The sequence below is a fragment of the Garra rufa genome, chromosome 15 (assembly GCF_049309525.1).
Source record: "Garra rufa chromosome 15, GarRuf1.0, whole genome shotgun sequence".
Taxonomy (NCBI): domain Eukaryota; kingdom Metazoa; phylum Chordata; class Actinopteri; order Cypriniformes; family Cyprinidae; genus Garra; species Garra rufa.
The window spans coordinates 37,051,838-37,066,907 of record NC_133375.1 but is presented as its reverse complement, the minus strand read 5'-3'; the positions used below and the strand labels follow the sequence as shown (position 1 = coordinate 37,066,907).

Sequence of the window (15,070 nt, the reverse complement as noted above, 5' to 3'; positions counted from 1 at the left end):
CTTTATTCCCGAAACATTTCGACTTTATTCCCGGAACATTTCGACTTTATTCCCGGAACATTTCGACTTTATTCCCGGAACATTTCGACTTTATTTCCGGAACATTTCGACTTTATTCCCGGATCATTTCGACTTTATTCCCGGAACATTTCAACTTTATTCCTGGAACATTTCGACTTTATTTCCGGAACATTTCGATTTTATTCCTGGAACATTCAACTTTATTCCTGAACATTTCAACTTTAATCCAGGAACATTTCGACTTTATTCCAGAACATTTTTACTTTATTCCCGGAACATTTCGACTTTATTTCCGGAACATTCACCTTTATTCCCGGAACATTTCGACTTTATTCCTGAAACTTTTGACTTTATTCCGGAAACATTTGACTTTATTCCCGGAACATTTGACTTTATTCCGGAAACATTTGACTTTATTCCCGGAACATTTCGTCATTATTCCTGGAACATTTCGACTTTATTTCTGGAACATTTCGACTTTATTCCTGGAACATTCGACTTTATTCCAGAACATTTCAACTTTATTCACGGAACATTTCGACTTTATTCCCGAAACTTTTGACTTTATTCCCGGAACATTTTGACATTATTCCCGGAACATTTTGACATTATTCCTGGAACATTTCGACTTTATTCCCGGAACATTTGACTTTATTCCAGAAACATTTGACATTATTCCCGAAACATTTGACTTTATTCCAGAAACATTTGACTTTATTCCCGGAACATTTCGACATTATTCCCGGAACATTTCGTCATTATTCCTGGAACATTTCGACTTTATTCCTGGAACATTCGACTTTATTCCAGAACATTTCGACTTTATTCCCGAAACTTTTGACTTTATTCCCGGAACATTTTGACATTATTCCTGGAACATTTGGACTTTATTCCTGGAACATTTTGACTTTATTCCCGGAACATTTCGACTTTATTCCTGGAACATTTCAACTCAGTATAACCTGCGCATGCAAATGGCTCAGATTGAGAGCACCATGAGAAGTTGCCATGCCACTGGAATTTATTAATTAGTTAGTTAGTTAATACATTTACTTTATTCTCACAATATTTCAACTTTATTCTTGTAATATTTTTACTTTATTCTCAAAATATGAAGACTTTAATTTTAGATTTTTTACTTTTGTAACGTGGCACTAAAACACCCATGGTAGTTTCAACATTAAAAGCAGCAAATCAGCATTAGAATGATTAGAATGATTTCTGAAAGACCATGTGACACAGAAGACTGGAGTAATGATGCTGAAAATTCAGCTGTGAATCACAAACAAATGACATTTTAAAATATATTTAAGTAGAAAAGAGTGATTTTAAATTGTAATGGTATTTCACAATATTACTGATTTTAATGTATTTTTAACACAAATGCGGCCTTTAGAAAACAATAAAAAAAAAAAAAAAAAAATTCCAAAAATGTGATTGTGTTGTGTTTTCCAGATCACATAGCTCACATCATTGAACTGTTGGGTCCCATTCCTCCCCACTTTGCCCTGACAGGCCGATACTCCAGAGAATACTTCAACCGAAGAGGTAAGAGCTCACCAAACACTAGTCTTATAGATTTCCACCTGCTAACTAAACTGCTAATCTAGATGTTTAAATAACTCACTTGATAACATTAGGGTGAATCTGATGAAGAACATGCCCACGTCAAAAAGGTTTGCATGAAGAACATGTTTATGATCCATTAACATGAGATTCAGTCATCAGGTCATAGACGAAACTCAGTCACGATGAACTGTTTCATTCCTTTAGTTCTTATTCTGAAAAGGTTTTCCACAGACGTGTGATGAATAGTCAGGATATTATTAGCTCAGAACATCCTTGCTGAAGATCAACCCGTTAGCAAAGTTCACTTGATTTCTAAACCACTGAGAAAGAGCTTCTAAGGTTTCCTAACTCCAGCAACAAAACATGACTGCTCTCATAGTGTTAAATGTTAAAGGGGTCATGAACTGAGAAATCAAAATTCCTTTGATCTTTTGACATATAAGAGGTCACTGTACTATAAAAACATGCTGTAAGTTTCAGAACTGAAAACTTTCTTGTTAGTTTAAAAAAATGCTTATATTATATCCAGTCTGCCAAAACAACAGCTTGTGGAATGTGCCTCTTTGTGAGGTAATAGTGGCTGTGTCTAAATTCAGGGTCTACATCCTTCAGAGGACTCATTTGAAGGATGTTACGTCACAGCGCCGCGACGAAGGCTGTCCAAATTCGTAGGATCCTTCAAATGCGGCCCACAAATGCGTCCTCCTTTTCCCCGAATTGGAAGGATGGGTCTGGTGGATCCTTTCCCGTCCTACCTATCCCATAATTCCTTTCGGCAGAGCACTTCAAATGGCGGACGAAGCGAGCGGTAGTAATGATAATCGTTTTTAAAAAAACTGGCGTTTCAAAAAATATTTTTTACAGCGGTTGTCTAGTTAGGCCTTTGGTTTTAGCGTTAAGCTTATTTTTTACATTTGTATGTTTATATGTTAAAAAAACATCACTTTCGTAAACTAGCTTCTTTCTCACTGCCTGTGTGAATATCCCTTTACACACAGCTAATTTCTTGTTAGTGATTGAAGCTGTTTTTAACGCTTTTAGGGACGAAAGAGCAGACCGAACAGTTTATAAAGCTCTGGGGAGAGAATGACCAGCTCTTCACCGGAGCAAATAACTCTGCCACTGTGGATGGAGGTGGAGGAATAAATCTATTTAGAAATCCCATTGTAGTATCAAGGCAGTTTTGTTTCTTTTGTTTTGTGCAGTACAGATAACCTTACTTCTTGCTTAGCGCTGTCACGGTTGCTAGGCGACAGGATATGAGCAAAGGGTAAGGGAGGGAACTGAAAGAAGGGTAGGCTGTCCAAATTCACAGACACCTACTTCCAGGTTTTGCGCTCTTCGGAGGACCCCTCCTCCTTCAACCTGGTAAGAAGGATCCTAAGGAGGATGTAGACCCTGAATTTGGACACAGCCAGTGTGGCTAAAACAGTAGATCAACGTGTGCACCAAACCATAAAGATGGCTCTAAAGATGTGCTAAGTTGTGGAAAAACACTGTCTTTGCATTGTCTTTCTTCCTTTTTATTATGTGGTCACTATTGCTTTGTCTGTTGTTACAGATTGTTTGATATGTACTGAGTATTTATGTGTTCTTTACCCAAATTACAGCAGCGTCCACTTGTGAAGAAAGTAAGCTGTCAAACATACACATCTATTAGCCAATCATAGCAATGGGCGTTATTTTCTGTAATTAACACTGTTGACCCATCCCTTACACCCTAACCCACTCTTAAACCTTACCCATATTCCACCTTAATAGAGGTGCCAACGTCTTGAAAAAATATCTTTTACAAATTTTGTATTAATGCAAGTTATTATATTTAAGTATTTATTTATGCAAGTATAATATCAAGGTACACATTTGTAGTAATTGTGCAGTTGATTCTCATTCTGTATTTTTAGAACATTTTGAAATGTTTGTCAAAATCTTTGACAATTAATATCACTTCCCAAATTTGTCACTACCGAAACACAGTAATATGTGACCCTGGACCACAAAACCAGTCTTAAGTCGCTGGGGTATATTTGTAGCAATAGCCAAAAATACATTGTATGGGTCAAAATTATTGATTTTTCTTTTATGCCAAAAATCATTAGGATATTAAGTGAAGATCATGTTTCATGAAGATTTTTTGTAAAATTCCTACTATAAATATATCAAAATGTAATTTTTGATTAGTAATATGCATTGTTAAGAACTTAATTTGGACAACTTTAAAGGTGATTTTCTCAGTATTTTGATTTTTTTGCACCCTCAGATTCCTGATTTTCAAATAGATGTATCTCGGCCAAATATTGTCCTATACTAACAAACCATACATCAATAGAAAGCTTATTTATTGAGCTTCCATATGATGTATACATCTCAGTTTTGTAAAATTTAACCTTATGACTGGTTTTGTGGTCCAGGGTCACATATAATTGAACTAGAAGGGTTATATTGACCTATTAAGATTTTGCTTGCATCTACCTTGCAAATATATTTTTTTGCCTTTATTAAAAAGTGTTCAGAGGTAAATCAATAATTACATAGACTACATCACTTTACAAAATTTTAACCCACATACTAAAAGAAAGAAACATACAAATAAATCCCCAAATAAAGGATTATAAATTCCCTTTTTTTTTTAGATACTTTTGAACCTAGCTCAAATAGGCTAATCAGAACATGGTTAGTTAACAGTTCTGAACATTTTTGTGCATATAAAAATTAAATAATTCTCAAAAAAGTGTTTCATTATAGATAGATGGTGAAGTGAAGTTATGCACAGATTTTTTATACTTTTGAACACATTTACCTCAAAATGTTGGGGCCTATCTATTCACCCTGTAGCTATGAGAGAGAGGGACACATGAATATTTCCTGATCATAAATGTAGGGGTGAAATTAAAATCAGTCTAAACACTGTTTTGGTAGTGACATGAAAAATGCGGGAGTCTTTTTTTTTTTACTTTGAACACTTTTTATAAGAAAATCATCAGAAAGGTTTAAAAGCAACAGTGGAATAAAGTGCAAAAAAATTCAAAATCGTTTTCATAAATTGAAATTAGGTTAGGGTTCAGGACCCACTAAATGATGATTTTATATATATTATGCTTACTGACATTTTAACCCTTATGTGGTCTTCGTTTTGGAATCACAATTTTCCTGTTTATTAATGTTTTTACTCCACATTTGTGCAGTTTTCGTATGATTTATGCTGTTTTTAAATATATATTTTTAATAGGTTTATATGCAAAAACAGCTTTTTATGTAAAATTCACTTTATAAAATACTCACATTTTAAACTTTCATTCATGGGAAAAACAGATAATTTGATATGGTTTAGTGTAAGATTTTTGCCCATTATTGGGGGGGAATATAGTTTTAAAAGTAAGAAAATATAACTTTTACCACTAGATGGCTGCAGAGCACTATTTACTAATTGCTATTTGACCAACAATAAGATATCTTTTCACAAGTTTTTTTCAGTTGAGTTCATGTCTACATATTATGAAATCACAATTATAACAAAACAAAAAAATACTGTCAAAGTTTAGCATTTTTTGTACTGAAACTAAATCTATTACATATTGAGTAGCAGTACACAACATAAACATAAGAATGCAACAACAACAAATGTGTTTTTTTTAATTTGACAAATTATAAGAGAGCAGTTTTTATGGTCTCCAAATGTAGTCCTGTGTGTTTCATAATATGTACATATAAAAAAAAACTTGTGAAAAGCTATCTTTTAGGTGGTCAAATAGCAAATAGTGGATCTCTGCAGCTACCTACTGGTAAAAGTATTTTTTTTAACTCTTAAAACTGGATTTTCCAAAAGATGGGCAAAAATCTTACACCAAACCATGTGAAATTATCCATGTTATCCTCATGAAAGTTAGACGTGGGTTTTTTATAAAGTGAATTTTACAAAAAAAAAAGCTGTTTTTGTATAAAAACCTATAATTTTTTTTTAATATATATTCAAAAAATGTCCTAAATCCTCCAAAAACTGCACACATGAGGAGTAAAAACATTAATAAACAGGAAAATAACATTTGTTTTGTTTTTTAACTATTATTTTTATATAATTGCATTTTGTTGCAGACCACGAATGTGAGGGTTTTTTTTTTTTCACACTAACATACCATCAAGATATCATTCCATTTTTTTTATTTTTATTTGTAGATCAAGATAGTGTTGACTGATATAAAAAGTCCATTTGGTCCTCGGTGTCCAGAAATACCCCGAGGACCGCGTAAGGGTTCATTGTGGGTTTCAATAGATAATAGAAGGACCTTAGTAAACATCCAAGATTTTAATACTTAAATGCTTTTTAAATGTTTGTGGGACATCATAGGAAACCATGACATTTGCATGAGAATTTTGTGACTAGGTGTTTGTGTCTGTAGGTGAGCTGAGGCACATCGCCAACCTAAAGCCGTGGGGACTGTTCGAGGTCTTACTGGAGAAGTACGAGTGGCCGCTGGATCAAGCGGCTCAGTTCAGTGACTTCCTGCTCACCATGCTGGAGTTCATCCCGGAGAACCGCGCCACAGCCGCTGAGTGTCTACAGCACCCCTGGATCAACTCCTAAAGCGCTCCGTTTTCCCCGTCTTCACTGCGTTTGTGCGGTCTGCGTCTGATCACCTGGTGCACACATCCTCCTTTCAGAGCATAAACTCACTGCTAAGGTAAAACAAAACTGGAGATACAGTAACTGAGCACAGACTTAGCTAGAACCTCAAACCTGTTGTTTTTTATATATTTAAAGAAGCTTCGATCTCTGAACATGATGGAGATGTGTCTCGTCTGTCAAGTTTTCATTGTACGGTCATTTAATTGTGTAGAAGGGTCACATATTTATATGTTAAAATAGTGCCTTGACATGCCATCTGCAAAAATGAAAAAGTAAAAAAAAAAGCCCCTCACCTTTTTATATTTGTCTGCGAATATGTGTGAGGAATGCTTGTTTGTGAACATACAGAACACTGTATGAATACTTGACTGAATTCAATAAAGACTTGAGCTCTTAAACCCTGTGTACCGAAGAATAAAGGATCACTTACAAACACCAGACGGCATAACGGAGTATTTTTTTAATAATCCTCCAACATACTGTAGCATGCTGGAGTGACACAAGAGGGCGCTACAGGACCAATGCTAGAAATTATAATTAAGGGTAACGAAGTCAAAGAGAGAGAATCAGTGTCATGGCCATAAAAATGTATTTACATATTTGCATACGCACAAAAGACCAATGCATAAATTAATTTCATTTGACTGTGTACTCTGAGTATTTATGAAAGAAACCACAAAATGTCCAGTCAGATGTACCATTCTGTGGGTTTGCTGTGGTTGCAGATGTTGAATTATCCAGAGCTGGAGAGATAGAAGCCCTTAAAATGTCTTTTAAATTAAGAAAATGTTCAGTCCTAATACCATAAGTCCAGTCACTTCTTTTTGCGTACAACCGTCCAGCCATCATCCTCTTCTTCACGATTTGCGGGTTGAGGAAGATGGTGCTCCTGTGCTGCTGCACTGTTGACTGAAGGACCGTCTGCAGGTCCATCACACTCCATAGCCTGAGAAAAACAACCAGAGAGGATACTTAAAGGAGACATTTGCATTTAATATTGTATGACATACTTTAAAATTCATAAATCAAGTCAACCTGTGCAAATATTTTGTACTATTAAATAATGAATGAAAAAAAAATATTTATTTACATTTTAATGCATTATTTATATACACTACTAGTCATTAGATTTGTTTTTTAAAGTCGTCTCTGTATTTATTTTATGTAAAATACAGCAAAAGTAGTAATATTGTGAAATATTTTACTGTTTAAAATATCTGCTTTCTATTTGAATACATTTTAAATTGTAATTTATTCCTGTGATTTCAAAGCTGAATTATCAGCATCATTACTCCAGTCTTCAGTGTCACACATGCTGATTTGCTGTTCAAAAAACATGTTGAAAACAGTTGATTTTACTTATACTTTGTTCTCAATGGGACGAGCCTCTCAAAAATAGTGTTAATAGAGAAGTAGATTTTTTTCATGTTTCGTTGAGGAATAGAAAGTTCAGAAGAACAGTATTTATCTAAAATAGTAATCTTTTGTAACATTATAAATGTCTGTATCATCACTTTTGATCAATTTAAAGCATCCCTGTTAAATAAAAGTATTCATTTCTATCATTTCTTCCCCCCGCCCAAAAAAAATACTGATGGCTTTTGAATGGTATAGTGTATAATGTCACAAAAGCTTTTTATTTCAGATAAATGCTGATCTTTGATTTTTCTATTCATCAGAGAATCTTGAGGGGGGAAAAAAAGTACTCAAATGTTTCAAATACTGATGATGATAATAATAATAATAATAATAATAAAATCTTTCTTGAGCAGTAAATCAGCATATAGTTTGTTTGCAATCATGTGATTCTGATGACGGGCAAAATGCAGCTGGAGGACAGGAAGTGATTTTTCTCTATAGGAATCACTACTAGAAACTAGTAATGCATATGAAAGGCAAGAAATTGACTGAAAAACGCAGGGAAAAGTGGCTTGTAAACCTTCGTCTGTGGTCAGGGGGAGAGTCGGATAACGCTTGTGTGTGCAAATGGTTAATAAAAGATAATAATATTAAGATATAAAAATATAAAGAAATATATAAATAGATACAGGGTGAGAATTCACTCAATAAATTGAAGTAACAGCTTTTTAGTGACTATATGGAAGCGCTATTTGCTCACTTTCTAGGTTAGAATTAGTTCAGAATTTGACTAAACTAGTACAGACTTTCCTCCATCTCATCCGTTCTGCTTTTTCAGTCAGGCACATAAAGCAAAACTTTTTTTAAATTCCGAAATGATTTTCATATAGTCACTAAAAAACGTTGCAATTTATTGCAATCTCACAATGTTCCGTTATAATCAATGAAGCTCTCAAAACGACAAATATAATATCTTACATTGGCTATGTTTGGCGTTTAGCATTGAGTGAATTCCCACTCTCACCCTGTATTTATTTATTTCTTTATTAATATCTTAACATATTATCACATCTTTTCTTAACTATTTGCACACACAAGCATTTTCAAGGTTTACAAGGTTTACCACTTTTTCCTGCACTTTTCGGTCAATTTCTTGCCTTTTCCCTTTTCTGAACAGCAAATTTTCATACCTGATAAAATCTCCTTGTGGTTTCTCGGTTTGACCAATTTGAGCATCCATAAACAACGCAAAACATATGCATTTTGAGTTTCTGCTAGTAATTCCTATAGAGAAAAATCACTTCCTGCCCTCCAGCTGCATTAGAATAATTACCAGCCTATTAGGATCATTTCTGAAGAATCATGTGTCACTAAAGACTGGAGTAATTTAGCTTTGATCACAGGAATAAACTACATTTTAAAATATATTCAAATAGAAAGCAGCTATTTTAAATGGTAAAATTATTTCACAAAATTAGTGCTTTTTCTATATTTTGAATCAAATAAATGAAGGCTTGGTGAGCAGAAGAGACTTCCTTAAAAACATTAAAAATCTTACACACACACAGATCTATAATATATGTATACTGAAATAATGTACCTCTTCATCTTCACCCTCATCATCATCATCATCAGCAGCAGCAGGTGTTTTGGCAGGTGTGACCTTTGCTCTCCCAGCGCTCTTCTTCTGAATGAGCTGGTTGATCTGCTCTCTGACCTCCTTCAGTCTGTCCTGCTGACACTGCTGGAACATCTCACACACCTTCTGCGCCACCTGAGCGACAGTTTCACAAACACACACACAGTTCTTCAACTGGTCTATGACTTCGACTAATATGTGACCCTGGATCACAAAACCAGTCATAAGGTTAAATTTGACAAAACTGAGATATATACATCATATGAAAGCTCAATAAATAAGCTTTCTATTGATGTATGGTTTGTTAGGATAGGACAATATTTGGCCGAGATACATCTATTTGAAATCAGAAATCTGAGGATGCAAAAAAATCAAAAAGACTGAGAAAATCACCTTTAAAGTTGTCCAAATTAGGTTCTTAACAATGCATATTACAAATCAAAAATTACATTTTGATATGTTTACAGTAGGAATTTTACAAAAAATCTTCATGGAACATGAACTTTACTTAATTTCTTAATGATTTTTGGCATAAAAGAAAAATCAAAAATTTTGACCTATACAATGTATTTTTGGCTATTGCTACAAATATACCCCAGCGACTTAAGACTGGTTTTGTGGTCCAGGGTCACATATTTATTATTAGTAAATAAGTAGTTGTAATTCGTTACTGTACTTCAGTACATTTTTCAAGTATCTGTACTTTACCGGAGTAGTTTTATTTTGAGTAACTTTTACTTTTACTTCACTACATTCCAAAGCATAAGATCGTACTTTTTACTTAACTACATTTCATAAAACATGTCGTTACTCTTTATAATATATCACGTGCTCCGAGACGCAGTAATGGTGTCTGATTCATGACCAAACTGGTTCTTTTCAATGAACCTGTTAAATCAATTCGTAAATCACCCCAAGCGATTCATTTACGAACTGGACTGATCCAATTGCAGTTGTTCACGAGTCGACAACTCAGTGATTCAAATGAGCCGTTTAGAGCGAGTCTCCAGTCAGCTGAATTCACAGGTAAGAACCGGCGCTTGCGAAAAGTAAGATACTATTTTAGGATTAATTATTGTAACTGTCAGTTATTTACGAACTAAATCTGCTGTAAAGGGTGATCGTTTTAAGCCCACTGAAATGCTTAAATGCAGACACATCAACATCAGTGTCTCTTATGTTTTAGGTCAAAAAACGAAACATTAAAATAACACAGATTAAATAAAATGTACTCATGCACGTTCATATTCCCTGTTGCTCTAATGTTCAGTTTTACTAAAATGTGACGTCTGTTTTTATATTGTTTATCAAAGGTATAAATTAGTATATTGTTTGGACCAACTAGCCGAGTAGACAGATGTCAATGTTTATTCATAACTAGGGCTGGTCCGAATACCATTTTTTGAGCTTCGAAGCTTCAGTAGTAATCAACATCGAATATTCGAAGCTTCGGTGGGAGGGGCTGAACATATTCTTCTCTCTAATAAAGGCAAGAATCTCTGTATGTCTTTCTGTTTGCATTTTTTATTGTCGAGAACAGTTCATCCAAACAATTTTTGCTGTGGACCCAAGGGGTCACGCAGGCAGAGCTTACGCTTCATGAACGGACATTGCGCTAGTGATACAAAACACAGGTCTGTTAAGAGCAATACTTTTAATAAGGTAGCCTAACATTTTTTAACAAACAAATCACTCCTAAATCAGAAATTAGCAGCACAGTAATTACTGACACCGTAAAGGGTAGGCTATTTACATAAAAGAAGAATGAAAAATCGGCGCGGTGTTTATATATAAATTTATATATTATAAATAAATATATATACACATTATATATAACTTTTGTGTATATAAGCCTATATATAAAATACATAGCCTATGTATATTATTTTGAAACCCAAAATAAATGAGGCTCAAACATTATTAGCAAACGTACGTGTTTATTTGAGCACTTCCGTCAGTAAACAAGCAGCCTACAAAACGCTAAAATAAATCAAATAAATAAATACATTTGAATATGAAACTAGCCTAAATAAGAATGTTAAATAGGCTATTAAACAAACATTCGTTGCAAAAATTCCTAAAACCTCGCCCGGACCTTCTCCGAGCTCATCAGAATTATTGACCCGAGTCCGACTGGAACCGGTCTTTTTTCTCTTTCTCTTCCCCATTGCACAGCTGCTGTTTTTAAAAGCAAATTGATTACATTTAGGTATATTTGGAAAACTTTTTATTTGTTAAATTTAAGTTTTTGTTTTTTAAAGTAACGACCAAGTAATCACGATTTCAATTAAAATCCATAGATATAAAAAACTTAAAGCATATCACAATATTAGTTGAATCGCTTAACCTAGATAAATGTGTGCTATTAAAAGGCGCATATCCAATCGTTTGTGCGGAGAGTAAAGCTGAAGCACGCTTTGCAGAACATGGAAGCGCCAGCGCTATGTGAAACTTCATTTTTGCTCGTAAAGGTAAGACTAATATATCATCCGAAACTGTAAAAAAAAAACAATTTAAATAATTAAAATCGAAAACAAAACTCTTTCATTAGCTATAGGCCTAATCCATAAAGAGCATTTAGGTATTAAAGGCGCGTCCAATGAGCAAATGGCGAGTCGGGATCGTCAACTTCATCTTTGTGTCAAATACTAGTTTATTAATAAGTAATTCAAATATGTCCTTTCTTTTCCCCCCGACACATTCATGGTAATTATTTTTGCTGGGGCTTTGCGGTCAGCTTTAGCCTACTGTGTGCATTTAAACGCGGAGGTGCGGTTGTCATTGCGACAGTCACAGCCCAGCTTTGCTTCCACCAAGTGGGCCCGACTGTACTTTATAGTGTCTCTCAAATATTACTCAGTCTCTCTCTCTCTCTCTTTTTTTTTTTTTGCTGTCTTTGTGTTAGTGGCACAGCAGTCTGATCTTCTTCATTCATATTTAAACCGAATGAGAACCGTTTCGCGGGGGATGCAAGGTGTATGGAAAAAAAACACGAATATTCGAATCTCAAAATTTAAAATCAAATGCCAACCCACCGAACGAATATTCGAATAATCGTATATTCTGGTCCAGCCCTATTCATAACCATACTGAAAATAAGTAAATAAATATTGTTAGCTGATGCTAACTGTCTAGCTAACAAGCTTGCTGGTGCAAGTTTAGGTCATTTTTAGATATAAAGTCCAAATATTTTTATTCAACCACCTAGACAGATTACATCTGAGGGAAAAGGAAAGGATGTGATGTTCAGAACATGGTTACTACAGTAATACTGAAAGTGGGAAGGTGATGCACTCTGGGGGCATTTGGCCAGGGGTGTTTTTACACCACAGACAAGGTTTGAGAAGTAAAAAAATATTAAAATGTTCTTCCTAACTTCAGGCCTTATTCTCATATCATATATAACTATGACTTTCTGCAAAACAACAAGCTTTAAAACATTTTTCTAAATGGTGAAAATGAGATGGTCAAATCTGTTTTCTCTCAGGTACAGCGCAGTGAGCATTACTACATCACTCTCGTCAACGCAGTCCATATGCTAATATAAAATTAAGTAAAGTAACCTATATAAAATTGCAAAATAAATCAATCTATTAGTACTTTTTTTACTTAAGTACATAAAAAATAGAGTACTTTTACTCGAGTAAAATTAAAAAAGGAGTACTTTTACTGGAGTAACATTTTACTATACGTATCTGTACTTTGACTCGAGTGCTTGATTTGTGTACTTCGTCCACCACTGATATTTATTAAAAGACCAAGCAAACCTGCGGTAAGCTGCCATCATCCACCACCGTGTCAAACTCATTGTTCATCAGCTCTGAGATGAAATCCTCCACTTCGTCCTGCTGTAGGTCATCTGTGAGGAGGCACAAACAGGTTTGCTGTGACATAAGAAGACTTACAAAGCATAAGTGAAATGATTTGCCAGCTCTGACCGTTTTCGATGAAATACTGCTGCAGCGCGTCCACCATCCACTCCGCTTTCTGCTGACTATAAGCGCCTCCGAAACCATTATCGACCGCGATCTGTGAGAAAACACTCAGTCCTCAATATATTCAAAGCTACAAATCACAACTTGGTGCAACTGCTTCAGAACAAATCGAGCTGTGCAACTGGACAAATATCGACATTTGTGTTTATATATTATATTAACGCGTCATGTTGTTATTACTTGGCAGCGCTAAATTGCTAAACTGGTAGCAGTCTGGTTTATGAATTCGTAAAATGCGGATCAAACTAAAGCTTGCTTAATAAATCTGACACTATTGTACGAAACCTATATATCTTCGGAATATAATGTTATTAATGTACTTACTTGTAGCACCGGCCACGTATCCAAAACAGCCCGAACTGCCGCACTGAACAATTCACGTGTGGACGATGTGAGCGGCGCCATCTTGAAAACCAATAGACTTGAAGAGTCGATCACAGATTTCAGAGAGAATGCTAAAAATGCACCAGGCCAAATAATCAATAATCAAAGAAATCGCTCAAACACGACTAACTTGACCGGATTATTTATTAAATTGATTTTTATTTATGACTTGATATTTATTAAAGTGAAAGTTGCCTCTATGCATTAAAAACTTTTATAAGTATACTATAATACTATATAATACTATAATACTAGTAGTATAAGTATACTATACTATAATACTTTTATAAGTATTATAAGTATAATTATAAGTATTTCTTTGCAAATATATTAGTTATATTATAACTAATAGATTACATAGATGTAGAGATTTTTAGGATTTTACCTAATATATTTGGAGAAGTTTGCTCATCACCAAGGAAGAGGACCAATTCACTAAATATTAAATACTAATATATATATATATATATATATATATATATATATATATATATATATATATATATATATATATATATATATATATATATATGTATGTATGTATGTATATATATATATATATATATATATATATAGTTATGGTTATATAGTATAGTTATAGTGATTATAACATATATAGTTGCTTTTGATCCATTTAATATTAATTTAATTTTAATTCACAAAATATCAATAATTAATTAATAATTATTTATTATTATATTAACTATTAAAAACTAATATATATAGCGATTATAACATATTATTTTGATCAATTTAATTATTATTAATTAGATTTTAATTATAGTAAATATTAAATATTAATGATTTTTAATTATTATTATTTATTATTAATGATAATGAAGCAAATGATTTATTTAATTATACATAGTCGCATTTAATCAATTTATTTATTATTAATTTAATGTTATTTAATTCACAAAATATTAATAATTAATAACTATTTATTACTCTTTAAAACATATATATATTAGTATTTATTAGTTATTAATAGTTAATATGATAATTAATTTTAAAATTTGTGAATAATTTGTTTAAAAGCGACTATATATTGTTATATGTATATATATATTATACATTATATATATATATATATATATATATATATATATATATAATGTTAAAATCTCTATTCACTAAATATTTCTCATATATATATATATAGTATAAATACATTCATATTTAGCAAATTATTATTCATTTAATATATAGTCGCTTTTGGTCAATTTATTATTAATTAAATTTTATATAATTCACTAAATATTAATACTTATTTAATAAATAATTATTTATTATTATATAACTTTTTAATAATTAATATATATATAGTGATTATAATACATATATATATATATATATATATATATATATATATATATATTGCTTTTGATCAATTATTATTAAATACATTTTATTTTATTAACTATTAAATACTAATATATATATATATATATATATATATATATATATATATATATATAT

The 15,070-nt window shown here is 32.8% G+C and overlaps 2 protein-coding genes across 3 annotated transcripts in view; one reads left to right on the top strand and one right to left on the bottom strand.

The window, feature by feature from the left end:
- Positions 1-6,652, top strand: part of srpk3 (SRSF protein kinase 3) — a 38,203-nt gene extending 31,551 nt beyond the window's left edge. Inside the window, exons 15-17 of one of the 2 annotated variants that reach the window (XM_073818592.1) lie at positions 1,477-1,569; positions 3,201-3,221; positions 5,988-6,652. In XM_073818592.1, the coding sequence (XP_073674693.1) occupies positions 1,477-1,569; positions 3,201-3,221; positions 5,988-6,172 (299 nt within the window). In that variant the 3' untranslated portion in view covers positions 6,173-6,652. The remainder of the gene's footprint in view (positions 1-1,476; positions 1,570-3,200; positions 3,222-5,987) is intronic. The other variant, XM_073818593.1, reaches the window with a different exon arrangement.
- Positions 6,653-13,612, bottom strand: tsr2 (TSR2 ribosome maturation factor). Its single transcript, XM_073818594.1, has 5 exons — positions 13,532-13,612; positions 13,151-13,241; positions 12,980-13,071; positions 9,174-9,347; positions 6,653-7,160 (listed from the first exon to the last, which is right to left on the bottom strand). The coding sequence occupies exons 1-5, from the start codon at positions 13,610-13,612 to the stop codon at positions 7,029-7,031; spliced, it is 570 nt and encodes a 189-aa protein (XP_073674695.1). The 3' UTR covers positions 6,653-7,028.
- Positions 13,613-15,070: the final 1,458 nt, after the last annotated feature.

Coding starts and splice junctions, on each gene's coding strand:
- tsr2 (XM_073818594.1), bottom strand. CDS start 13,612: ATGGCGCCGCTCACATCGTCCACACGTGAATTGTTCAGTGCGGCAGTT. Junction 13,072..13,150: donor GCAGTATTTCATCGAAAACG/GTCAGAGCTGGC, acceptor GCCTCCTCACAG/ATGACCTACAGCAGGACGAA. Junction 7,161..9,173: donor ATGAGGGTGAAGATGAAGAG/GTACATTATTTC, acceptor TGTTTTTCTCAG/GCTATGGAGTGTGATGGACC.